This window comes from Mytilus edulis, chromosome 2 (assembly GCF_963676685.1).
Source record: "Mytilus edulis chromosome 2, xbMytEdul2.2, whole genome shotgun sequence".
In the NCBI taxonomy this organism is placed as follows: domain Eukaryota; kingdom Metazoa; phylum Mollusca; class Bivalvia; order Mytilida; family Mytilidae; genus Mytilus; species Mytilus edulis.
The window spans coordinates 9,306,830-9,332,958 of record NC_092345.1 but is presented as its reverse complement, the minus strand read 5'-3'; the positions used below and the strand labels follow the sequence as shown (position 1 = coordinate 9,332,958).

General features: G+C 30.9%; 1 protein-coding gene and 1 long non-coding RNA gene across 3 annotated transcripts; both read right to left on the bottom strand.

Moving 5' to 3' along the window:
• Positions 1-301: 301 nt before the first annotated feature.
• On the bottom strand, positions 302-19,938 carry LOC139511406 (uncharacterized). Of its 2 annotated transcripts, XR_011662020.1 has the most exons (12): positions 19,828-19,938; positions 13,907-13,959; positions 13,461-13,523; positions 12,331-12,415; positions 11,572-11,643; positions 10,454-10,603; positions 9,599-9,631; positions 4,701-4,853; positions 1,871-1,892; positions 1,348-1,360; positions 430-474; positions 302-365 (listed from the first exon to the last, which is right to left on the bottom strand). XR_011662020.1 is itself a non-coding variant. In XM_071298106.1 (11 exons), the coding sequence occupies exons 1-10, from the start codon at positions 19,871-19,873 to the stop codon at positions 1,354-1,356; spliced, it is 684 nt and encodes a 227-aa protein (XP_071154207.1). In that variant the 5' UTR covers positions 19,874-19,938; the 3' UTR covers positions 302-474; positions 1,348-1,353. The 2 variants fall into 2 exon arrangements, 1 of the variants encoding a protein (XP_071154207.1); XM_071298106.1 differs by having other exon boundaries at positions 302-474.
• Positions 19,939-22,557: 2,619 nt separating this feature from the next.
• LOC139511405 (uncharacterized) lies at positions 22,558-23,409 on the bottom strand. Its single transcript, XR_011662019.1, has 2 exons — positions 23,299-23,409; positions 22,558-22,702 (listed from the first exon to the last, which is right to left on the bottom strand). It is a non-coding gene; the product is annotated as an uncharacterized lncRNA (long non-coding RNA).
• Between the last annotated feature and the right edge of the window lie 2,720 nt (positions 23,410-26,129).

Sequence of the window (26,129 nt, the reverse complement as noted above, 5' to 3'; positions counted from 1 at the left end):
ATTTATTTCCCCGATGGTATCACTAGCCCAATAGTCAGCACTTGTGTTGACTTGATTGATCATTGATATGTTCATATTTATCAATTAACTGTAAACAAAATTTTGAATTTTTGAATACTAAGGCTTTTCTACCTCAGGAATAGATTACCTTAGCTGTATTTGACACAACTTTTAGGAATTTTGGTCCTCGATGCTCTTCAACTTCTTACTTTATTTGGCCTTTTAACATTTTTTGATTCGAGCGTCACTGATAAGTCTTTTGTAGGCGAAATGTGCATCTGGCGTAAATATAAAATTTCAATCCTGGTATCTATGACGAGTTTATTCAAACAAACGAGCAAAATTAAATTTGATAATCAAGCATCTATTTTAGTGATTTCATTTGTCAAATTTTGAAAAAAAGACTTTGTTTTTTCGTCAAATTATATCAAATTTGATTCAACATTGAATAGCTGTACGTATTCCGAAAGGACCCTGGAAGAGAAAACGAAAATCAGATTTTCATATTGCTACATGACGGTAGCTATACATTTACGTTAAAATGTCAATCATTTAAAAGGTTAGTTTCTAAAAATATACAATTTCTATCACCAACAATTCTAATTTAACAAAACGTTTGAAATCTAAAATATTCCTATTGAATAGCAGAGTTAGATATCATATTTATATAAGTATAGTCATAATATCAATCTGATATCATTAAAAGTATGAAAATTCATACAATTCTACGTGTTTGTACTTGTAAATTGAATTCAGCCCTATTGGTACTGTTGTACTGATTTATATGATATAAATGTTCTTTTGTGACTCCCTGTTTGATTACTTGGTATCTTATTTTTCAAAATTCCTACATAAGCATCTGAAGATAAATTAAAAGAATTAGCCTTATCATTTAAAACCTAACTGTCTTTTAAATTTGGCTATGTTGACTGAATCTATCCCAATGAACTTGAATTAAAGGATAATTCAATTACAGTTAGGTATGCATCATATCCTTACTAACATTTAGAAACTAACAACGAGTGTCGATTTAAAACCAAGGTTTAATCAAAACCGACAAAATAAAGTACAATTAAATTTCATCGACCTGAAAATAATTTTTAAAAATCGTTCATGTTTGCATGTCCTATGTTGCCTTCGTGGGTTAAATGATCTCAAAAAGAAAACAAATCGTGAAGAAGATTATTTCAGAAAAAGATGTAGGTGCCTGAAGGGGATTTTTAGTTATAAAATGTTATTTATTTCCTATGCATACTGATGTAAATTTGATAGATAACAAAGTTGTTTGTAAATGAGAATATCACCAATTTTACTTTCGATTATAAATAATACATGCTAATTGCTTACCTTATTCTATTTCCTGCAATTATGATTTATGGATGTTTATGATTATTAATATTATTATTATAATTGATATTTTTATCAGTTTTATTGTTTAAACTAACTGTAAGAATATTCTTTTATAATAAAGATTCTTAGCTTTTGTTTTGAGCATTTTTTTTTTTTCGAACAAGCGGTTCATTTTCTTGGAGTCGGTTATCTATAGTTTGACCTTTTATTCAGTACTGTTGTTTGCTCGTAATCATCTGAATGGCCGGATTAAAGCGAAAATGGTGTCTGCCTTTTCAGCCAGTTGTTTGAAAAAAACAATGACAGTATATTCAGAAGTAAAAGTCTGGCTGTTCGGGTGTTTTTATATGGAAATGTCGCGAAATTTACACAGAATAATCCCGGCGCATTGCGTGAAAGAAAAAAGACAGAGCAACAAAAATAAAACAAATGCATGATTTCATCACAAAAATATTTTGTGCATATTGAAATGTATAGGAAATGAAATGAAATGCGTTTATATGTTTTCTCAAAAACTTACCCAAAACCTGCATTGATAGATGCTGAAAATATAGACAAACCTTAATATAAAGTTTTCTCATTACAAACACTTTTGGAAAGCAGATTATTCTATAATGAACTTAATACCATCGAAATAATACTCCGATAGGCAAGTACACTGCTGTTGCCTTTAAATATTTTATAAACAGGATTTGTGTTTTCTCAATCGATTTATGACTTTTTAATAGCGGTATACTACTGTTTATATCCACACAGAACTTTCCATATGACTGTCCCAAATTACCATCACCATTTGATGGATTTATTTACATAATAATTGCACCTACCATGGTTGAATAACGGACCGCCAACAGTACAGAAGTTTGTAATAATTCTTTTTGTTGGTTTTACTACAACAATGATAATGATGATGATGTTGGTAATGATAATGATGATCCTCAATTCTTTTTTTTTTATATATTAATTAAGAAAAATGAATAACACGTTGAAAAACAATCTGATTTATTGAAAAGTAGACGAAACGCGCGTCTGGCGTACTATATTATCATCCTGGTACCTTTGATAACTATTTACACCAATGGGTCGATGCCACTGCTGGTGGACGTTTGGTCCCCGAGGGTATCAACAGCCCAGTAGTCAACACTTTGGTGTTGACATGAATATCAATAATGCGATCATTTTTATAAATTTCCTTTTTACGAAACTTTGAATTTTTCGAAAAACTAAGGATATTCTTATCCCAGGCATAAATTACTTTAGACGTATTTGGCACAATTTTTTGAAATTGTGGATCCTCAATGCTTTTCAACCTTGTACTTGTTTGGCTTTACAAATATTTTGATATGAGCGTCACTGATGAGTCTTATGTAGACGAAACGCGCGTATGGCGTAATAAATTATAATCCTGGTAATTTTGATAACTATAGGACCCCAGGATATCACAAAGCTGAGAATATTTTCTGTTCTAGTAATTATTGAATCATCCATTGAAATTTCAGCCTTCAAATATTTGAAGATGTTTATCATTACGACAAAATAAGAGGATTCAAAAATATTTTGAAAACAGAAAGTAAAACAGTGCGTTATTAATTCCTTGTTAGCAAATTGGTGTGTAGAAAGATATTCAGAAAACTTATTCAAATGTTATTTTCTTAGAAGTATGACATCAATGAATTAACGGATATGTGGGAAATTTCAAAAACAGCAATAAAAGAGGGACGAAAGATACCAAAGGGACAGTCAAACTCATAAATCTAAAACAAACTGACAACGCCTTGGCTAAAAATGAAAAAGACAAACAAACAACAGCACACACGACACAACATAGAAAACTAAAGAATAAACAACACGAACCCCACCAAAAAACTAGGGGTGATCTCAGGTGCTTCGGAAGGGTAAGCAGATCCTGCTCCACATGCAGCACCCGTCGTGTTGCTTATGTGATAACAAATCCGGTAAATAGTCTAATTCGGTAGGTCACATTCATGAAAGGGAAGGGGATTGTAGTTACGACGTAAAGAACATATCCGATATCATTTGTGAAACGGTTATTCCATAACGGCCAACCAACTCGTGGTGGCGTCTGTAAAATTTACGAAGGGATGATTTCAACTTTACTATTTGGAACTCTTGGTTCAGTAATTTCCTTGTGAGCAGCAACCCTCTATCAAGAAAATCATGATAGGAAATGCAAGCACGGGAATATCGTATCAATTGGGAGATATAAACCCCGTATGCAGGTGCTGCTGGAATGTTGCTACTTAGAAATGGAAAGTTCACAATTGGAAAGCTGAAATCATCTATTTTGTCGTAAAGTTTTGTTTTCAACCGACCTTCATTGTCAATTTCTAAATGTAAGTCAAGATATGAGGCCGTCTTAACTGTATCTGTAGTATCCTTTATCTCTAGCTCGATTGGATAGATGCATTCCACATAGTCACCAAATTTTGAATTATTTAGTGAAAAAACATCATCTATATAGCGAAAAGTAGGGTTAAAGGATATTGCTAACTTCTTATCTTTCTTCCTAAGAAGGGACACACACACACACACCAAAATACTTCTTCAATACAAGATAATTTTTGGAACCAATCTTAATTCATGTATTTCATTATTGTTATTGAATATCTTTAATGCAGTTCCCGAGTTTTGTGATATCAAAGTTATATAAAAATGACCTTATTCCGAATATCGTAAGCAAATATAGATTGTTTGGGTTTAATATGTGAAATGGAATGACTTTTAGGCATAATGACGTCATGAATATATTCACTCGTTGCACAATTTCTATAAATACGTAGTATGTTTAAAGACCTTTAGGTTATCACTATTTGAGAAATTGACACACATGTTTACGGCATAGTAACACGTAAACTGCTGACGTCATATAACAATTAACTCTACTGTTTATGGTGTCAAAAATTTTCTCTTATGATATCCAAATGTTACCAGAACGTCTTTCATATCTAATAGTAGTGTTCAAAAAATGACAAGGTTTTCTAGTATTCAATAAATAGAAATATTCAAATTCTAACATCAGTAAGAAACTTGTTAATATAAATCAACGGAAATGTGGATTATATATCAAAAAGACCAATCGATACATTTAACCAATAGAAATTTGGGTTTTCAAAAATCCTTTTGGGATTTATAAAAATGAGCTCCCCTTAATTGATAATGTCAAGTGCATTTCAACCAAATTATATATTCCTTTACACCGGAATGTTTTGATTGTGCGCATCAATTATTTGAACTTAAAGTGATGTAAAATTAAAATTAAGGATGCCTGATTCTAAAGCAGATTGGCACTTGAATACAAAATTTAAAGATATTTAAGTATCTTCACTTACCAAAATGTTCAGTACACAAGTTGCAAGACTTTGGACAAATGGCTATTGCGTAATCTTTAGTTGCTTGGTGTGACGATGAACATATAATATTTATGTATGCTTGGTCACTACACTTCACCTCATGGTCAATACACATTGTTTGTGCAGTTGAAGCTATGAAAACATATTAAATTGTCAACATTAAACATACATATTGAAAAACTGTGTAAACTTAGTTAACAAAAGATGCTCCGTGCTCTTCAAATTCGTATTCTATTTGACCTTCTAACCAATTTGATTCAAGGAAACTTATGAATCTTTAAAGACGAAACGCACGTTTTGTATTCTAAATTCAATCGTTGGTTCTATGGTGAGTGTATTTATTGGTGTTTAGAAAAATGAAAAATCACCAAAATACCGAAAATGCAAAACAGAATGTCCCTAATCAAATGGTAATACCGAAAGCTCAAACACATTAAAATAATGGATAATAACTGTTCTATTGCTGACTTGGAATAGGAATTGTCTCATGAAGAAAATGGTAGACTAAACCTGAATTTACAATTAGCTATGCCTTATTATCATAAAGTATATACGCAAATTGTGGATTTAAGGATGTTTGCTCCTTCATTTTTTATTTTTTTGCCAGATTTTCGGAATCCTCTGGTTTTATCCATGATTGACATTAAAAAAATTGCCCACTAACCCCTACTTTTCTTTTCATATTTTATTACATATAGTTTGAAAATCTATATTTCAAAATCTTATACAATCCTTGTTATTTTTTCATAGTTTTTCAAACAAAAGAGTGCCAATGTTAAATGTAAGAAAAATCTAGAGAGAATCATTTCCCGCAAAATTTTCTATTGTTTGTATCTCGAAAAGAAGCACACGGACCCTCCATTTTTTTCTGATTTTTAGTTTCTTTCCTTATATACAATCAATTTATAACAGTCTTTTAAAAAGCTTGTTATTTTTAAATAGAGTAGCAAACTTCCTTAATAGTTACTTAACAGTTTGTTTTAGATTTGTTTTTGTCCTAACTCACGACATACATCTTTTCGATCCTTGACTTCAGAGTGTTTTTTATTGGAAACGCATGCGCGCTGTCCAAAAGGGAATAATTTCGAATAATAAACGATACATAAATATAAACCAAACCACTGGATGTACCTTGTCGATGTGTGTTAGAGGTTTACTTGATATGTCGTTTTTCTTTTGTCCTCTCTTGGTTGATACATTGTAAATGAATTCACGCATTTAGGTTGCATTACTGTTGCTTCTAATTCGAGGTCAGTACAAAAAAGTGTATTTAAGCAGTGAGTTATTTTTTTGTAATGTAGTCACTAGTATTTTATGTAATAGTCTCGTGTTTTTAATGTGTTCACCAGTATTTTATGTAATAGTCTCGTGTTTTTAATGTAGTCACTAGTATTTTAGGTCTCTTGTTTTTAATGTGTTCACCAGTATTTTATCTTACATTGTTGATATGTAATGTTTTCACCAGGATTTTATCCAATATATTATTTGCAATATGTTCTCCAGTATTTGAGCTATCAGTACTGCCTGTGTAATGTGTATTAGTTAATATTTGTGTTATTTGTAATGAGTTTTGACTTGCAGGGTCCAACAACTATATGTTTATATATGTATTCTTAGGCCGTGTTCATATTGACGTTAAATTGGTGTTGTGTTAGGCCGTGTTCACACCAAATTCCATGTACAGTAAACTTGTTTACAATTAGTTTAACGAACTGGACATCGGTTTTACATTAAATTTGTTCACATCTATACAACTTGTTTAATTACCTGTACATAAGATTTGTTCACATTTGTAAACTCTATGTCATTTAAATTTTCATTTCTTAGAATCAAATGAAACGTTTTGGGGCACATTTTCTAGCAGTAAGGTAACGACCATTTGACTCCAAATAGGGGGGATGGAAATATTCCGAACCCCAATTGGATAAAGAAAACAATTCTGGTACTACAGATGATAAAAAATATTCTGAATCAAGAGTTTCCCCATAATTATAGTGTTAAATATTAAAGAAAAAAAAATTGATTACCAGCATCGAAAAAAAACCCCGGAATAAAACGTTTGCGCGGCAACATTTTGACTCAAATAGATCAACAAAATACCCCCCCCCCCTTTTTGAAGTTAAGTGGTTGCTTCTTTATGAAAGCCATTTTGATGATTTGCAGTAGTTTAAAGATACTAAAGATGTCTGGATTAAGCATTAGAAAACGTAGGCTACAACACCGTGCTTACAGACGAAGAAGAAGGATTGATATATTAGGGATCACTGTATTTCTATCTTTTCTGTTTGTTTAAATGGTATTTCTTCTCCAAGAAGTATTTGGCAAAGGGAGGGGGTAATGTTGGTTTTTTTTTTTTTACTTTTTAAGTGTAATTTCACGGATCCGAGATACTAGACAAACAATACATTTACCTCACACTTTTTAAGTAATGCATTTATAAGTGAATCGTTGTTTGAGTAAAGACCAGTGGCAAATATTTCTGTGTAAGTTAAGTCGATTCGGAAAAACCTTAAATTTCAAATGAATTATGTGTTCAGTAATGATGCTGCTTTGAGTCTTGATAAGGGCTTAATAAAGCTACGTTAAGTTTTATTTCTAAACAAATCAAATAAATATATCAAGTTGAGACAAATATTTCTGTAAATAACTTCATAAATAATTTCTATAAATATCAATTTTATTAAAAAATCGTTTCTTCCTTAAAAGAAGGACGAAAGATACTAAAGGGACAGTCAAACTCATAAATCTAAAACAAACTGACAACGCCATGGCTAAAAATGAAAAAGACAAACATATAAATATGCACGGTGAAACTAATGTTTTAAATGCCTAGTTTTGTGTACACTTAATCTACACAAGGCCTACATCGAGTATCGACTGCATGTAGACAAAACATGATTTACACTACATGTTATCATTGAGTTTTATCAATGGGAACGTAATTTTGTTTAGTTTACGTGTGAGTTACACTTACACAACACCGAGTTTAGGTTAATGTGAACACGGCCTTAGTGTAACTCACACGTAAACTAAACACACTTGTGTTCCCATTGACAAAACTCACTGTTTACATGTAGTTTAAATCATGTTTTGTCTACACACAGTCGATAGTCAATGTAGGCCTTGTGTAGGTTAAGTGTACACAAAACTAGGCATTTAGGACATTAGTTTTACCGTGTATACATTTAAGGAGTAAACTATTTTTGAATAAAATTGATATTTTTAACAATTATGAATGAAGTTCTTTTACAGAAATTGTTGTTAAAAAGTGATTGGGGATAGGACCTTTATTAGGACACTGTGATCGGGTGTTTTTAAGTCGGGATTTCGGGATTTACCCCCTCGGGATCCGGGAATTCTTTTTTCAAATTTCGGGATTTAAATTTATTTAAATTTGGGACCTCGGGATTTCGTGTTTTAAGCCTGGGATTTTTTTGGAAAAAAAGTTTGTTTCCAGTTTGTGTAGAAAAAAAAATGTTTTTGACCCTGAAAAAATTAATTTGTTTGTTTCACCCTCAGCTGCAACTATATTTAATGCTAAAAACTGTTTTCGACTTGACACCACAATTTGTCCTGAAAAATAATCTTTAACCCCCTTCCCCTGAAAATTAAATAGTTGCCTAATTCATTGGAAAAGGTCTTCCCGAATCGATTTAACATACACAAATATAGAAATATTCGCCACTCAAACAACGATTCACGCATAAATCCATTACTTAAAGAAAGTGTGAGGTAAATGATATGTTTGTCAAGTATCTCAGATCCATTAAACTACACTTAAATTAAAAAAAAAGAAACATTACCCTCCCCTTTGCTAAATACTCCTTGGCGAAAAATACAATTTGAAACAAACAGAAAAGATAAAAATGTAGTGACCCCTAATATATCAATCCTTTGTTTCGTCTTTAAGCACGCTGCTGCAGACAACGTTTTCTAATGCGTAATCTTTTAGTATATTTAAAGTACTGCAAATAACCAAAATGGCTTTCATAAAGGAGCAACCATTTAATTTCAAAAAGGGGGGGGGGTAATTTTTTTTTATCTGAGTCAGATTTTTTTCACAAATGGGGATCGGAATATTTCCATCACCCCTTTTTGAAGTCAAAATCTCAAATGGTCGTTTCCTTACTGCTAGAAAAGTTGTCCGAAACTTTGCATTCGGTTCTACGTAATGATATTTAAATGACATATAGTTTACAAGTGTAAACAAATCTTATGTGCAGGTAATTAAACAAGGTATATATATAGATGTGAAAAAAATTAATGTGAAACCAATGTCCATTACATGAAACTAATTGTAAACATGTTTACTGTACACGGCGTTTGGTGTGAACACGGCCTTAGATGTTAATTAAAGTTAATATGGTTAAATGTCGATCAAAATCATGGTTATGTATGCTAATCGAAATCGGATTCCCTATCATGTTTTGATATTTTTGTGTTACTTACTTTAAAACCAGTCAACGTGTGATTACAAATCCGGTAAATTGTCTAATTCGGTAGGTCACATTAATACAAGGTACAGTGAATGTATTATAGTATTATTGTGATTAGCGGAAGCTATATTTTTTGTATTTATTAAAAAGAAGATGTGGTATGATTGCAAATGAGACAACTGTCCACAAGAGACCAAAATGACACAGAAATTAACATCTATAGGTCATCGTACGGCCTTCAACAATGACCAAAGCCAATACCTTATAGTCAGCTATAAAAGACCCCGAAATGACGATGTAAAACAATTCAAACGAGAACACTAACGGACTTATTGTTCACATAGTTAGATTAAGAAGGATTCTCATGTTATTTTTATTTGAAGGTATAGCAATTTCATAGTTTACAAGATAAGATTAAGCTATGGAACCAAGGAAACTGACCTGTTGTGCTTGGTGCAGGTGGAGCTGTATTGGCTGTAAAAAAATGTAAATAAACGTAATTTATTACCTACAACTTCACTCTCTCTGTCTCTAGAAAAAGATGCTTTATATGTGTCTCTGTCGTTGGGTTGCCTTTTCGTTAGTGTATACCAAAGACACGAATAAGAAGAAAATAATTATGATGATAATTCAATAGTTTAACATTGTAAGAATGTTGTCCATGCACTTAAATTCAAGACAGTGCTTAAGCTTCTTATCGTATGCAGTGTTTGATTTTTAAACAGTAGTTATAATTCATGTTCGGTATGTATCTTTTTAAAAATTTGTTCTTATTTCCTTGTCAAAACTTGCTAAATTGTCTTCTTGCGAATTCGTCATTTTTCTGAATATTGATTACTAAAAAAGAGGGTCTTGTTTAACATAATTGATATGTCATCTTGCGGTTGCGTGTGTCCCTATATTGAGCGAAAATAATATATATTGTTGGTTATTAACTAATCAGTAGACCATTATCGTCACATGAAAATACATAATCCATTCATGATTATAAAACCGTAATACATATATGAAAGGAATTACCATATGTTTATCTAAGAACTTCACAAATTGAAACAAATGTATAGACAATATATGTCAACTTGCGGCTACGATTGGGCTTATATGAAGCGCAAAAATTCTGTTTTATTTTATAAAACATAAATCATTATTGTCACTTAAAAATACCTAAACCATTCATGATTACAAAATCGTAATACATATATGAAAGTAATTACCATAAATCCACCTAAGACCTTCACAAATTGAAAAAAAAAATGTATAAACAAAACCCTTCTTGTTTATCGTCGTTAAACTTACATCCACACAAACCACAGTATTTTTGACACCTGTTGCTTGCTATTGTCTTCAGTGTTCCTGTTGTGGCTTGACACATGGCATAATTATCTTGATATGTCTTACAATTGAACGTTGCATCCTCATTATCCATACAGGAGGTCACAACGGGTGCTAACAAAACACAACAATATCAATTTGATCTTCCTTCATTATCAGCCTTTAATTGGATAATACAATACTTTAATTTGTACATTAGCAAAGTACTCTAAGCCATGTAGCCAGTCTAATCGTTTATGCATTTAACTTGAATTGGTTTGCTATTTTTGTTTTGTTATTCAAATATGTGTATTATTGAATTTCTAGTGGAAGTCCTTTTTTAAATTTTCCTTGAAGTTTTGTATTTTTGCTATACTTTTTTTTACTGAAAACTTGATGTCCATTTGACATAATTGTAAAAGTTGTATGATGAATTTGAATGTCCTCTTTGTTGGCTAGTTTGTTGTTTCCTCGATAACTTTTCAATTACTCCTTTGATTCTTATAAAAAAAAATTGATACATCCAAGGTTATCCTGTAGATGTTCATTTTTTCTTATGTTGGTCTGTTGTCGTTTCTTTACCAATATATGGGTTTCGAGCGATATTGATGCAAACTACATATTTCAAATACACATAATGATAATGAGTATCATATTAGGTAAACAGCAATGTTGGACCTTAAAGAGTGCACATGGAGAAGAATAAACAACACTATGTCAATTGAAAAAGATATTGAGCTATTAAAAATCATTAAGAATATGTACCGAGAATTTACACGAGGAGTGAATTTGTTTCGACCTAAATTATGTCAATTGTCGTGCATTATGTCCCTATCCATTATACCCTCTTTTTCTGCATTTAAATAGTTCTTTACTGTGGATTCGTTTATTTTCGGGGGTACCAATTTTCATGGAATGAGGAAAACTTTCATTTTCGTAGATATTTGATTTCGCTGTTTTGCTATATATAGCATTTATTTCCTTGTAACATTTGTAATTCGTTGACAATTTAAGTTTGTGGTTTAACTGTATCCACTATATCGAAAAATTGGTATCTAACGAATGATAAAGAATCCACAGTATATACAATGTGTCCATGTAACCTTGAGTTGTCACTGTAGGTACGATAGGTACAGCAGTTGTGACGGGAGCGAGACTAGGAGTTGTCAACATATCTACAAAATATAACATCTTAGATTAATTCAAATTGCGATATGAAAATACCAATTTACTATGGTTACCAAAATTGGACAAACAAACAATTGTCAAATATAAGAGCTTTTGATGAAAGTTTCAGAATTTTTCTCGATGTCAAACATTTGTATTCTGAGAAAAAGAGCGAAAAGTTTCGACTAAATTAAATTACAAGTTTAATAGGTTGCTGGTTATGACAAATTTAATTTCAAAAGATTTTGTTTTGTGGAAGCATGAACTATTTGTTCCCGGTTAAACAACCCAGTGAAAGCTTGTTTTATATCATTTGGTTCAAATTTGGAATTGATGCCACTGCTGATTTTTATATAAACTCTGATACTTATTATCATTCCTAATCTTTTTTAAACAAGTAAGAAATACTGAATTATTAAGGACTTATCAAACCTTTTTGACAATTGAAATAAAAATTGAAGAATTTTGAAAGTAAGCACTAAATGTTTTAACCTCTTGGTGCGCAAACATACATAAAAAACGAAAAATTTAATATAAACTGCCATATTCCTGACTTGATACAGGGTATTGAAAGAAAACAAATAGTGGTTTGGACCTGGTGTTATGGCTAACCAAACTTTCCGATTGTATGATAATGTTAAAATCTATCGCTGTGAACTTGATAAGCTAATATTATTTTTGTTTTGCAGACTTACAAACACGGCTTATACAGGATTGATCATCACAATGGCAATGTCCATGGTCAGGAAATAAATTTCCACATATGGGATGATGTCCATGCTATGGTATGTTGTATGAAAAAAAGAATTAACAATCTATTAAACATGTAATGAAATACATATGAAAAGATGAAAAATAGCATTTAAAGTCACATGGTAGTATGAATATAAGTTTGCCTTTCGATAAATCTTTAAGAAGCAAATGTAGATGAGAATGAAAAGGCATAACACGTTTTAATTTACATTCATTTTACTATCTTGTTATCCACTATTTCAATAACATTTCTGTAAACTGTAAGTTCATGATGGAAGTCTTTTGTGCCATGAAAGACTCATGATATAACTAATATTCGGATAACTAAGAAGTGTCCAGGTTTTTTTGAAGAAATTAGAATTGTAGGCATTACAAAGTTATATTTCTTAGTCGAAATTGACCCATTATATGTTCCGATGACCACCTTTCAGTTTGAAACACCACTGATGAAATGAAGATTTTCTAAATTAGCATGACATACACTGCGAATGATTAAAAGTCAGTATTGGAACATGCAGTTAAAAGACATATTGTTTATAGTAATTAATATAAATGTATGTTACATATTGCAAATTCACTTTCAGATCTGTTAACAACACTTTGAATTTTTGAAATACAAAGGCTTTTCTACCTCATGAATAGATTACATTAGCTGTATTTGGCAAAACTTTTAGGAATTTTTGGTCCTGAAATCTCTTTAACTTCGTACTTTATTTGGCCTTTTAAACATGTTTTGATTTTAGCGTCACTGCTGAGTCTTTTGTAGACGTCTGGCGTAAATATTAAATTTGAATCCAGATATCTATGATGAGTTTATTTAATTATCTACCACTAAAATATGACAAATAATTGAAACCATGTATGTATCTCTTCCTTATTTATTTGTTTGTTTTTGTTTTTCATTTTGCAAAGTTGTTTTCTATTCAACCTCAAAATTTGATTGTCTCATTGGTATTTCCTTACGTTCTAGAATTTGAATTTAAATTTTCAATAACAGATACTTTGGTATAGAACACCTTTATTATGTGAGTACAGAACAACATACTAGTAATAACATTCCTGTAGAACTAACCTGATGCTGTTGTTCGCAGCTTCCTCCACGTGGGTACCCATGTGAAAACTCTACCTTGCATACCTGTTAAAATCAAAGTCTAGTTTCAATTTCCCGAACCATGCACCGACTGATCTAACGTTAAGTATTTTACATTAGATATATTTATCAATAGAATACTGCTGACTGTAGTGAATTAAAAAAGGGTTGGTATCATCGGTGTCTTTATATCATGTCTTCAAGTTATAAACTTTTTTTCTTAGATCATAACGTGAGCAAAAAGGCCGACCGAAAACCTTATTTCTTTAATATAATATAAAAACATAGCATATACTTTTTATTGTTGAAGAAGGTTGTATTTTGACCTTAAAAAAGAACATGTTCATGTGTAGATTATATTCGTTCACACGTTGTTTTTAAAATGTGCTGATAAAACCTATTCAGATATATCAAATACCAAAACATACCATGGGTGGATTACAAATTTCATCAAAACAGGACAGTGATGAACTAGTTCGAGCTAAAAAAAAATTAGTATCATTTCAATTTCAGTTTTAATTAGTTTTGGTAAGCAGTGAAAACATTCAGCACAGCAAGACAATCGAAACATTTCCAGTAATCTTACACAATGGATGCCAACTATTTCGTCTTAATAATTTTTTCGTATAAATGTAATATAATATGGGTTTTACTTTGATAATGTGCCAAATCAATAACACAAGACAAACAGATGACATATCCAAAGGACAAAATATGATCTGTAAGGAACCTCTTATTCAGTAGTTGTCATTTGTTTCTGTTTATAGTATTTGTTTATCCTTCATTTTCTTGAACAAAAGTTCAGCAGTTATTTTTCTTTATAATACGGTTTTTACATTTGTCATATCGGGGTTTTATATAGCTTGCTTTGTTCTATGGTCTTACGGTAATCTTTATTTATCATATGTTTAGTAGTAAATACAGTAGTTTTGCATATGTGATAAATAGCCTGCTGATTAATCCATATCGGATATATCGCGCAACTTTGATGCGCACCCTTTATCGCATACCCTTTATCACACCCCTACTTTTTTTTTTTTTTTTTTTTTTTTTTTTTACATAAAGTCAGTTTTGGTTTTTTTTTGCTTAAGAAAGTTTTTCCTCAAAATAGGTAAATTTTTTGAATGACGTCATTGTTTGGTATGTGACGTCACGAACGTCGAGTTTTCATATTGTATGTGACGTCACGAACGTCAAGTTTTTATATTTTTTGGCACACTAAATGCAACTATGAAAAATACAAAACACACAAATTAATACAATAATAAACAAAATATTTTTAAATCAACAGCACGCAAATTGTAACCCAGGTACTTCGGATAAGTAATTGATCAGTTCTTTTAAAAGGCCTTTGAAACGAGACAAAAGTAGAACTGAATGTAACCCAGTGCTATGGATCAGAAAACAGTTCATATAATATAATACTCTTCTGTTGAAATATATGATAAAGTGTATAATACATGGCAAAATCCGTATCACATGCCGTATCACCCTCGACCAATATCATCCCTCGGGCCTAAAGGCCCTTGGGCTGATATTGATTTCTCGGGATGATACGACATATGATACGGATTTTGCCATGTATTATTCTCTATTTATCTTAGATATTTTTTACATATAGCTCTTCTACGGTTTTTGTACTTCGACATCTTCGGATTTCAAATGTTTGGCTTTGAGCGTTCCTGATGAAGGTAAATACAGAAAAGCGCTTCGGACGGTGTTGTTTTCTATTTTTTAGTTGCTCACATCTGTAGTATTTGGAGTCAGGTAGAGAGTTGGCAAGTGTCACATCTTCTATTTTCTAACATACGGTCTTTTTCAATAGACATGTACAGTAACAGCTTTAAACCACCCCATATATACAGTAGTTGTAAATGAATTAATAGTTAGCTCTCCCAAAATATTATAAGATAACAAAATAAATCATTATCGAGAGTTCTGATTTTGCATAGATATATGGACATGTAGCGGTGTTTAATAGTTTCTCGAGCGTTCTACCTTTGAATCTTATTCAGTGGATTTCAAATGATACATAAAAGATCGTAGGATAAACATTAGCAAAAGAATTACACGAGTACCATGTAGGGGATAGGATCTGCTTTCCCTTATGGAGCACCTGATATTTCCCCCGGATTTCGTAGGGGTTTATGTTGCTCGGTCTTTAGTTTCTATGTTGTGTTTTGTATACTGTTGTTAGTCTTTCTCTCGTTTTTCATTTTTTTGCCATAGCATGGCCAGTTTTTGACCTTTGAATATCCCATTTATGAATAATACAATACTAATTACATGCAAAATAAGGAAGGACCTACTGATATTATATAACACCGTCCTTATTCCTTATATTTTTAAATGGCTTTCAGAACTAATTTCTAACATCAACGTCATAAACAGACAGGAAGCCACGATTTTAAGCAACGCCCAGAACAAGCCTCACTTCAATCCATGCATTAGCCAAAATATTTATAGAATTGCATTTTTTTATATATGGCAATAGAATTGAGATGACAGAATCGTACTTTAAGATTCGCCTTCTTAAAAATTGATTGTACTAAACTCTATCTGAGAAAGTAAAATCTACGTTTGACGAAGGCCAAGCTTAACATAAAATACAGTTATCTCCTAAATATTGTTTTTCTGTTTGTATAACCATAGTATAGTAATTTATTTAAACAAACAGTTTTTTTTTATTTCGGATATTGAGCCAAACGATTTAACTTGATATGGTCAATTTGCTTTCAATTTATTCCTTTGGTGTTTTCGGTCTCTATTTTAAATATTAATAATATTTACTATTATATTTGCTGAACGTTATTGTTATCAAATGAAATGGCTAACCCATTAGCTCAATATATAAAAAAAGAAACACATACTGTTAAAGTGAATAACTAATACCATGATTTTCAAACGGTAAAACACTTTAGGAGACTGTATTTTAATGTAACAATCGCTGCCAATCATTTTGGGGCCTTTTAAAGCTGACTTTGTGGTATGGATATTGCCCATTCTTAAAGTCCGTATTGTGGTCTATAGTTGTTAATTTCTGTCTTATTTTGGTCATCATCGGTAATCATACCACATCTTCTCTTTTATATGACAATGCCATAGCGAGAACGCGAAAACACAACTAAAGATTTAGTAACACTAACCCAACTCGAATGATGTAAGGTGAATATGGATGGGTATGCAGATCCCTCTCATTTGAAACCGAAGTTTTCCTCGTATAAAATATGTTAGTAATTATACATAAGTGATTAAGCATCCCGCAAAAGTTGTGTGCTACTATTTTATTATCATCATTGCAGAATGAACAGCTCTGTACAATTATTTCCGTGGCTCAGTTTTTGTCATCAGTTCATTCTATATTATAATTTTATAATAAAGGACAACTACTGTCCTGTACCAAGTCAGGAAAATGGCCATTGTTATATCATAGTTCGTTTCTGTGTGTGTAACATTTTTACGTTGTGTTTCCGTTGTGTCGTTTCTTTTCTCCTATATTTGAGTGTACTATAAGACGTGTCACGGTACTTTTCTATCCCAAATTAATGTATTTGGTTTTGATGTTATATTGGTTATTCTCATCGGATTTTGTCTAATGCTTAGTCCGTTGCTGTGTGTGTTACATTTTAATGTTGTGTCGTTGTTCCCCTCTAATATTTACTGCGTTTCCCTCAGTTTTAGTTTGTTACCCCGATTTTGTTTTTTGTCCATAGATTTATGAGTTTTGAACATTGCCTTTATTAATACATTTAAATTTTGTTAAATGCCTTTAAAATTTTAATGGCATTTTGTAAAATGTGTGAGAAATTTATTCTAAAAATAAAATATCTGAATTTGAAAGAAAAATAATGCGTGTGACCTATACATATTCTATTCTAAGGAGCCAACCAATTATCGCCACATAAACAAATTAACGATGGAAAAAGTCATCAGGTTTTTCCTATTTTTGGGATTAAAGATTACAATGACACATTCTAATATCAAGGTCCAAAACACGATAACACTTAAGAGTCATTCTCTGTAAGCATCAAAATCATGTGGAAATGACATGTCACAGAATTGGTTCAAAATTTGTAAAAATGATCTAACAGTTGAGATATACTGAAAAATACAACCAGTTTCATGTAAAATTTTGTGGTTGCTATGGTAACGGCTTGAACACTTTTTTGTCAATTTTGGTGAGGAAAAAAGGCTAAAAATGTGCAATTTTAGTTAGATGAATACGGCCTTTCAGAGAATAAAAAAGAAAATTGTGTTTGTTATTATGAATAAGTATTGTTACGAAATATTTCAAAATTGCATTTAAAAAAATATATTATATAAAAGTTATGTCAAGAACCTAGCTCCAAAAAGGGTCAAATTCCATGTGTATTGAAAATCCAATTTTACCCTGTTTTGAAAGCTTCGAAAATTTTCAACCCAGATTTTTCTAAATATGGCTAAAACAATTTTTAATTAGTTTAAACATTGCTTAATCAAAATACAAAAAATCGGGAGGGGTATATTTAAAAATTTTGCAAAATTCAATTTTTCGAAAACATGGTTTTTCGAAATTACTGTTTTTGATATTGTTACAAAAAGAATATTGAAATTGACAAGAATGATTTATTTGTCTGCAAATACTTAATCTTGATCTCAGAAAAAACAAATGTTATCAAAATTAAATATAACAACTGCTGAACTCTAATATCTCAATTTAAAGCCCCTTTTAGTTATGCCTGTGTAGCAGGAGTAGCTTCCCCTAAAATTCGATAGATTTTTTTTTCAGTATTCATACTTTTATGATATCCTCATATTTTTTATTATTGAATTACTCTTTTTGTTATTTTATATTTCTGACAACTTTGTTGCAAAGAAAATGCTATCTTCAAAGATATTCACATTGTATGTTTTTTTTCTTTATATCGTTTTAACATTCAAAAGTAACTGATAGGCATGACTAAAATGTAATCTTCTGGGTTCAAAAAATATGAAAAAAATGTCTGAACAATTTTTCTTTGTGTGTGTGTTTTGAAGACAAAACACTTCTTGAGAGTAAATTTTTTTTAGCCCTAGATGATGAGTTTATGCCAACCTTGTTTAAACAAAAAGTACCACTAAGCGTTTGTCATCAAGAAGATGTTGGTTATGGATAAGAGACGTAAAACATTAGAGGGTATGCAGAAACAGAATAATTATGACTATCTTACTTCAAAATTGCAAATTAAAATCTGACAGGGTTAGAGTAGTATCTTTTTTGTATTATCCTGCATCCCCTCACTCCACCCCCCATTTAACCATTTTCATCTTCATCATTTAAGTAAAAGTATTCAATAAAAAGTAGCTGGCTCACAAAAGCATTAAAGACAATGATAAATAATAATATGTACTAGTCAACAAAAGAAACGATATACGACGTTTTTCGAATTCAAGATGAAGTTTTCATCATATACGCACAATATTGAAGATGGTTGTACCGAATAACCACGAAACTTTAAATTCTTTACAAAAACATTTTTTTGCTTTCATGACGTCATTGGGCAAAATTATTTTTTTGGACAAAATTTACAAAAACGACAATTTTAAAAACGGATATTCCAACTAATGTAATGATGCCAACCTCTCATTTAAAGGTAAATACAATGTTTGCAATCAATTTGTTTTTAAAAATCATCTAGTTTCTTGGTTTATTTGTAACGTGGAATTCGACCCCATAAGAATTCGGTAAAATGTATACATTATCCTTTTATTTACCATATACAGTATGGGTAAAGTGAAATTCAAATACACGGTATCAAACTTAAAACTAAACTGAAAGGTTCCAAAATTACAGTGTGGTGTTTTTATATCTAAAGCATTGATTTGAGACGTAAACATATTTTTTTCTAAAAAAAAATTGAGATTTAAAAAAAAACCTTTTTTTTATTAAAAAGAATTGAAAAAGCAATGTTTCAACCTATAATGTACGAAATGAACGTAACTTGATTTGCATTTTGCCTATTTTTAAACAAATTTAAATTTGTTTTTACTACTTTGAAAAGTGTGTGTCGATCTTAATCAAATTTTCAGAATCCTGTGATCATTTTCGCGGAATTTATTTACTTTCCGACAAGTTTTGATTTTCATAATCATATGCACATACATAACAAATAAAAAGTTTTTAAAATAGTGCATCTTATTTTGTTTTATATCAAACATTGTTTGATTAATTTGATTCCAAAGTCGTGTATCGTTTTTTGTTGTTGACTAGTATATCATGAAATAATTACCAATACCGAAAGTAGTCTGTGTTAATCAGCTGACATAGGAATCATTTCATTATAAATTCTTACATGGACCGTTAGTTAAAGAATATTTAGAAAGTACTTACCAAGAAAAGCTACGGAAAGACAAAATGCAATTAAGACAGCCATCATAAACTTTGAAGGAAGCTCTACTGTGAAAAAGTAGTCCGAATAACTATAACAAAGTCATGATTTTGATTAACCTTGGCCTCAAAGTATTTGGTCCTATATAACTTCTTATCATCATTAACTGGCTATTGACAGAAATAAAGAGTGTTTTTATTAATTCGACTGCATATTTAAATACCTTATTTACTACAGGCCTTTTATATATGTTTGGGGTTCTGTAAGCTTAAGTTGAAAATGTTTGTTGTAAATGATTGCCATTTAAACGAGTACTAGTGACCCTGGTCGCATGTTATTCCTATTTTAAGTTCGAAATGTTGTACATAGTCCATAACATATTTCTTTCCACTGAAATTTTTTTTTTTATCTAAATGTTATTATAGTCTGTTAAATGAAAGGTTTATGGAGAAAATGAAATAATAAATATTAATAAGGTAAGTAACTATGAACACTTTTTATTTAGACCAAGCATGTCAAGGATTCAATAATCAGAGAGATACCTAAACACATCTACAAGTCACACACCTATAACCTATTTTGTTCTGCTGAAAACAAACTTTCATATATTATGATGATACTATAATCTGTAAGATGAACAGTTTATGGAGAAAATAAAATGATAAGCATTAAAAAGGTAAGTAACTATGTAGGAAATGGCCATGAACACTTTTTATTTAGACCAAGCATGTCAAGGATTCAATGATCAAACACCTATAACCTTAACACTTCTACAAATCAACACAAAGGTCTTCACACATCTCAAAAATTCAATAATCAGTCACATATAACCTAAACACCTCTTGAAGTCAACACAAAGGTCTCCACACAATTGGACAAGTATATGTACAATATGTCAATCCCTATATCGTTTAGATAAAAATGTTGCAAAAAGTGTAAACAGAAACTATGACCAAAGATCTTTCAGTCACCCGAAATGATCCAAATAATAAAACAATTAAGATATGACATAGGACAACCACTGATTGGGTTTCTGACAGGCTTCTAAATAAATGGTGGAGATAAACTATCAGTAGTTTTTTTTAAGATCTCAACCTGCCTCTTAATTCTAAGTGGAATAACAAAGATTACAATGCCAGGAGCTTGCCATTCAGTAATTGTCCCTTGTTGCTGTATATATTAATCTTCGTGTGTTCATTTTGAACCGGGTATTGGTTTTCTAGTTTGAATTTTTTTCCGTTTGCAATGCGGTATGTCTTTAGCTCATTGTTGAAGGCCTTATCGTGAGCTGTAGTTGCTAAAATCTACGTCATACAATCTTTGGAGAAAAATTGTCTCCCCTACATTTATACCACATATCTTAAATTCAGTAACACTTAAAATCAGTACATAAACTCTTAAATACCGATGCAGTAGATGGAAAAAACAAAAGTACAAAAAACATTAGGTTGCGTTTAATATTGTAGATTTTGACTACTGAACACATAGCTAGACTAGCTGCTAAAGAGACCTATGGATAACCCAAACAAGAGAATACAACATGGAGTCGGAAAGTATATTACTTATGACGTCATTTTGATAGTATATAGTTCAAGACAGATACACCACTTAGATAAATCAGCTACACTAGTTACTACGATATTGAACGAAGCACAGGTGTCATCACTCATTTACATCTACTTGTTAGTAAATAAAGGCAACAGTAATATACTGCTGTTCGAAAGTCATTAATCGATTGGACAAAAACAAATCCGGGTTACAAACTACACGTACTGCAATTCGAACAGTCCAAGCTAGCAGGATGTATCCAGAATATATAAAAAGGGGATCCAATGAACATTAAAGAGATAAAAAGCATGAATGAGTACAAGTCATCTATATCAATCATTCAACTATGGTAGATTTTTTTTATAGTGAAGTACAGTATATAAATCTATATTGTCTTTTCATTATGAACTGTTTCCTTTTCACTACTTAAAAACCCTAAAAACAGCATAGACAACCCACTGATTTCTTTTCTTTTTTTTTTATTTTCAGATATGATCTTATTAAAAAAAAATGCGCCTGTCCCAAGTCAGGGGCCTTTGGCCTTTGTTAGTCTTGTATGATTTTTAATTTTAGTTTCTTGTGTATAATTCGGAGTTTAGTATGACGTCCATTATCACTGAACTAGTATACATATTTGTTTAGGGGCCAGCTGAAGTATGCCTCCTGGTGCGGGGGTTTCTCGCTACATTGAAGACCCATTGGCGGAGTTCGGCTGTTGTCTGCTCTGTGGTAGGGTTGTTATCGCTTTGACACATTCCCCATTTCCTTTCTCAATTTTATTAGAAAGTTCGGGAATTAGTTTGTTAAATTACTGATTATTGAACCACCAGGAAATGTTCGTTCTTTAATTTGTACACGAAGCTAGCTGTCCTTATCTCGTCCTTATGTCCTAATTTTATGAAAAGTTCCGGAATTCTCCTTCAAACCGTCCAATAATAACTTTACTTTGAACATACAGAAATTCTTTTTTTAATTATTTCAAATATGATACAGTATTGTCATACAAAAGGGTTCTTTTTTAAATTGTGCGAATAATAATAATTTCCTTGAAATAGGTGATCGATACATCGCGTAACCAACGACTCATGATGAATTTTATTCCAATTCATTTCATTTACGTACATCAAGGATTAAAGTATAAAATGATATATTAGAATAGTGTCAATATACAGCAATTTTCATTGTTTTTATATTTTTTATTTACAAGTGATATTTACAGTGTAATCTATTATCAAACTATAAAAATGTTAAATCTATCTAATATATACTCTACATAGCAATACAACAAGTCAGTTGGTTCAAACATCTTTGATATGTGTCCATTTGTGTCTAAAAATAGAAAAAAAGTCTTATATCATGACATTAAAGCTATACCATAAAAAATACTTGCAGGCAAAGGAATATGGCATACGACTTTAAAAATAGAAATATAAACATGATAAAGGAATGTACATGATGAAGTTGTATTTATTTTTATAATTCCCCTTGTAAAATAAATGATTACATAATAGGTAGATGTTTTAGTATGTTAGTATGCATTGTTTGTACGATCTGAAAAACTTATTTAATAATTTCCATCTGATACCAATCTCAAATAGAGTTATTTTTACCGAATACATGCTGAAATATATACTCTGTTGTCGTTTGTTTATATGTTACATACTTGTTTTTTGTTCTTTTTATGTACATAAATTATGCCGTTAGTTTTCTCGTTTGAATCGTTTTACATTGTCATTTCAGGGCCTTTTATAGCTGACTGCGGAATGCATGGTATGAGATTTGCTCATTGTTTAAGGCCTTGCGGTGACCTATAGTTATATTTTTTGTGTGTGTCATTTGGTCTCTTGTAGAGACTTGTCTCAAAGGCAATCATATTACATCATTTTTGTCATATTTGTAGATAAATGATAATCAAGAATACTTACTGCCAGCAACGCTTACATCTGCAAAATCAACTCGAAATGAAATAATAGGTCATAATTATAAGTCAACTTGATTGTTTTAGAAATACTATGGAAGTTCTATGGCATAAAAACATTATCTTAGCGGTATTTTACAAAACCTTACAGAATAATTGCTCTTCAACTTCGAACTTATTTAGCCCTTGTAAAAACTTGCGTAGTATTGTTAAATCTGTTGCTTTGTGTGCAATGCATGGTCTATTTTCGTCCATTTGTTTCGGGTGATTGCGTTAATTGTATTTCTCAGACTATAGTTGTTTATGGCGCCCTAGGAATGTTTCTTGTTTACTTAACTTGTTATTGTTCACTAAACTTGTCAGAGTCGATTCCATAACAAAAACAACATGTTATTTACCTTATAAATATTCATCGTGATAACAAACCAAAATAGATTTGTTTTGCATTTTTTTTTAAAATGATTTCCTTTTAAAGTTAAGTTCTTTTCTGGAAGGGAGTCTTCGCAGTTGTCTATGGGCATTAACATGTTTATATACTTTAGTTACTATAGTGTAACCTTTTTAAAAGTCTATTGTCTGAATTCTATTTTATGAGAAAATTTCTGTATCAAGTCAGGAATATGATAGTTTTGGTCCATTCATTTGATGTGTATCAGTTTTCATCAGAGTTCTGTGTTTCTGTGCTTTACTTTTTTTGATTTAACTACGGATTGGTTTCTTTATTTGCAGTATAAGTTACTACTGTATAGTGCCATTATATTTCGTTTTAATTTACTTATCTATAATTATCTATTCTGTCTTGTTACTTACATCCTGAAAATGTAACAGTCATAAGGATAATGTATTAATCAAGACACAAAAGTAAAATAATTTAAGTTTTTTTTAATCAATCTTAAAGGAAGTCATTAAATGGATTTATCTACATAAATTTTTTGTAGATATTATTTATTTATGGTGATCAATTATGTTATATCTAGTGTCAACCTACCTGTTATAGTTTTTAAGATTATAATAAAAAAAAACTTCAATGTTAGTGAAAATTGCTTTCAATGACAGTTACTACCATACAAGTTAATTTTATTATTTTGGTCCTTAGGTATGTTTGTACATCTTGTGTTTCTGATAATTTTAGCTATTCATAGTTCTTACCTATCAATTGTAGTTTCGAAACAATATAGGCAAAAGCTAGAAAATAAGTCTCTTTTTGTGTGTGCAATAACTCCTTTAATAATTCATCTGATGATTTTGGCGCAATAAGGAGATAGATCTTTATATTTTGAGCATTTTGTTTTGTCAGCTTTTAGATATCTATTAAGGTTTTCAAGATGCTAGACAATAAATTCAATTTACCATTTGATTAGGGACTTTCAGTTTTATATTTTCTTCGGAGTTCAGTATTTTTGTGATTTTATTTGTACCTTTGTTTTTATGTGTAGCTAAGACGGCTAAATTCGTCGCTTGCCAGAAACTTTATAACCTTATACAGATACCCTAAGTATCATTCAGTTGTTTTGTGTTTGAAATTGGTTAAGTTGTTACAAAAAAACACGTTTTTTGTAAAAATTTACTACGACGACAGACGCTTAGTGATGACAATCGATTATGTCCCTTTAGGCCAGCTGCGCTGGAAAGCATATGTGGACCTTACTGTTAGAGCATTTTTCTCGTCTTACTTAAAATACATATTGTTTTTTTTATTTCCAAAAGAATTCATTTAATTGGGTATCGGATCAAACAAAGGTTTATGTATGGTTGTATTGCCAGACAAAGGTTATCAGTATTTTCCATTAACATGCCTCTTAAATAAGCTTTGCATGTCAATTAGGCTTTAGGGTTGTATTGTATATGATTTAATTAATATATAAGTGTCATTAATATTAGATTTGTACTTATCTTTTTCTAATTCAAGGTACTTACGGGCTGAAAAAAGATCGATAAATATATTTTAAACATGTTATATAATAGATCATCCACTACAACATTAATAAGATGCCAGGTGAAAGCAATGATCGACATAAATGTCTATTCATTTTAGACATTATTTGCTCATTTTTATGGGTCCAGTAATATTTGTACAACAAAGGAAAGAAGATTCAGGATTAAAAACAAACATATGTTGAAGACAAAAGAAAAAATAATGATCAAAAGAAAAAAGCAGAACCACCAAAAGAACAGATTTAAAAACAAAAACTACGAAGGCATACATAATCCAATATGAAACAATGTGATTCTTCAAAAGTATGTAAACAGATCATTAAGGTATAGGCACAGGTCGTGTTCGGTAGTGTGGTTCCCTGACATACTGATCCATAACACCATAATCAAGAATACAAGTTATTTCGGTCAATTGTGTGGTCAACTTTGAAAATAATGACATTTCTAGTATATATTTAATTTAGAATTTGGATTCAATAAAGGCAACAGTAGTATATCGCTGTTCAAAAGTCACAAAACGATTGAAAGAAAATAATTTCCGGGGTACAAACTATAAATGGAGAAAACACATCAAATATTAGAGGAAAACAATAAAACAATAGAAGCACTGAAGTACTACAAAAAACAAACGACAATTCAACACACATAGAAACGAACTATCAGGTAACATCAAAACAACCAATTTAAAAATTCATGATTTATAGCACATGCCAGAATGTTAATTATCCTAATATTTTCAGCGACTGATATCAATGGATGTATGATATAAATAACATTAGTATATTCAGTGTTTGTTAAACGACATCAGAATAATACCATGATAACTTAAGTAGTATCTTTTCAAGCTAGTTGACCGGAACATGTTCGATGTTAGCCGTCTATATTTCATTTGATTTTATTAAT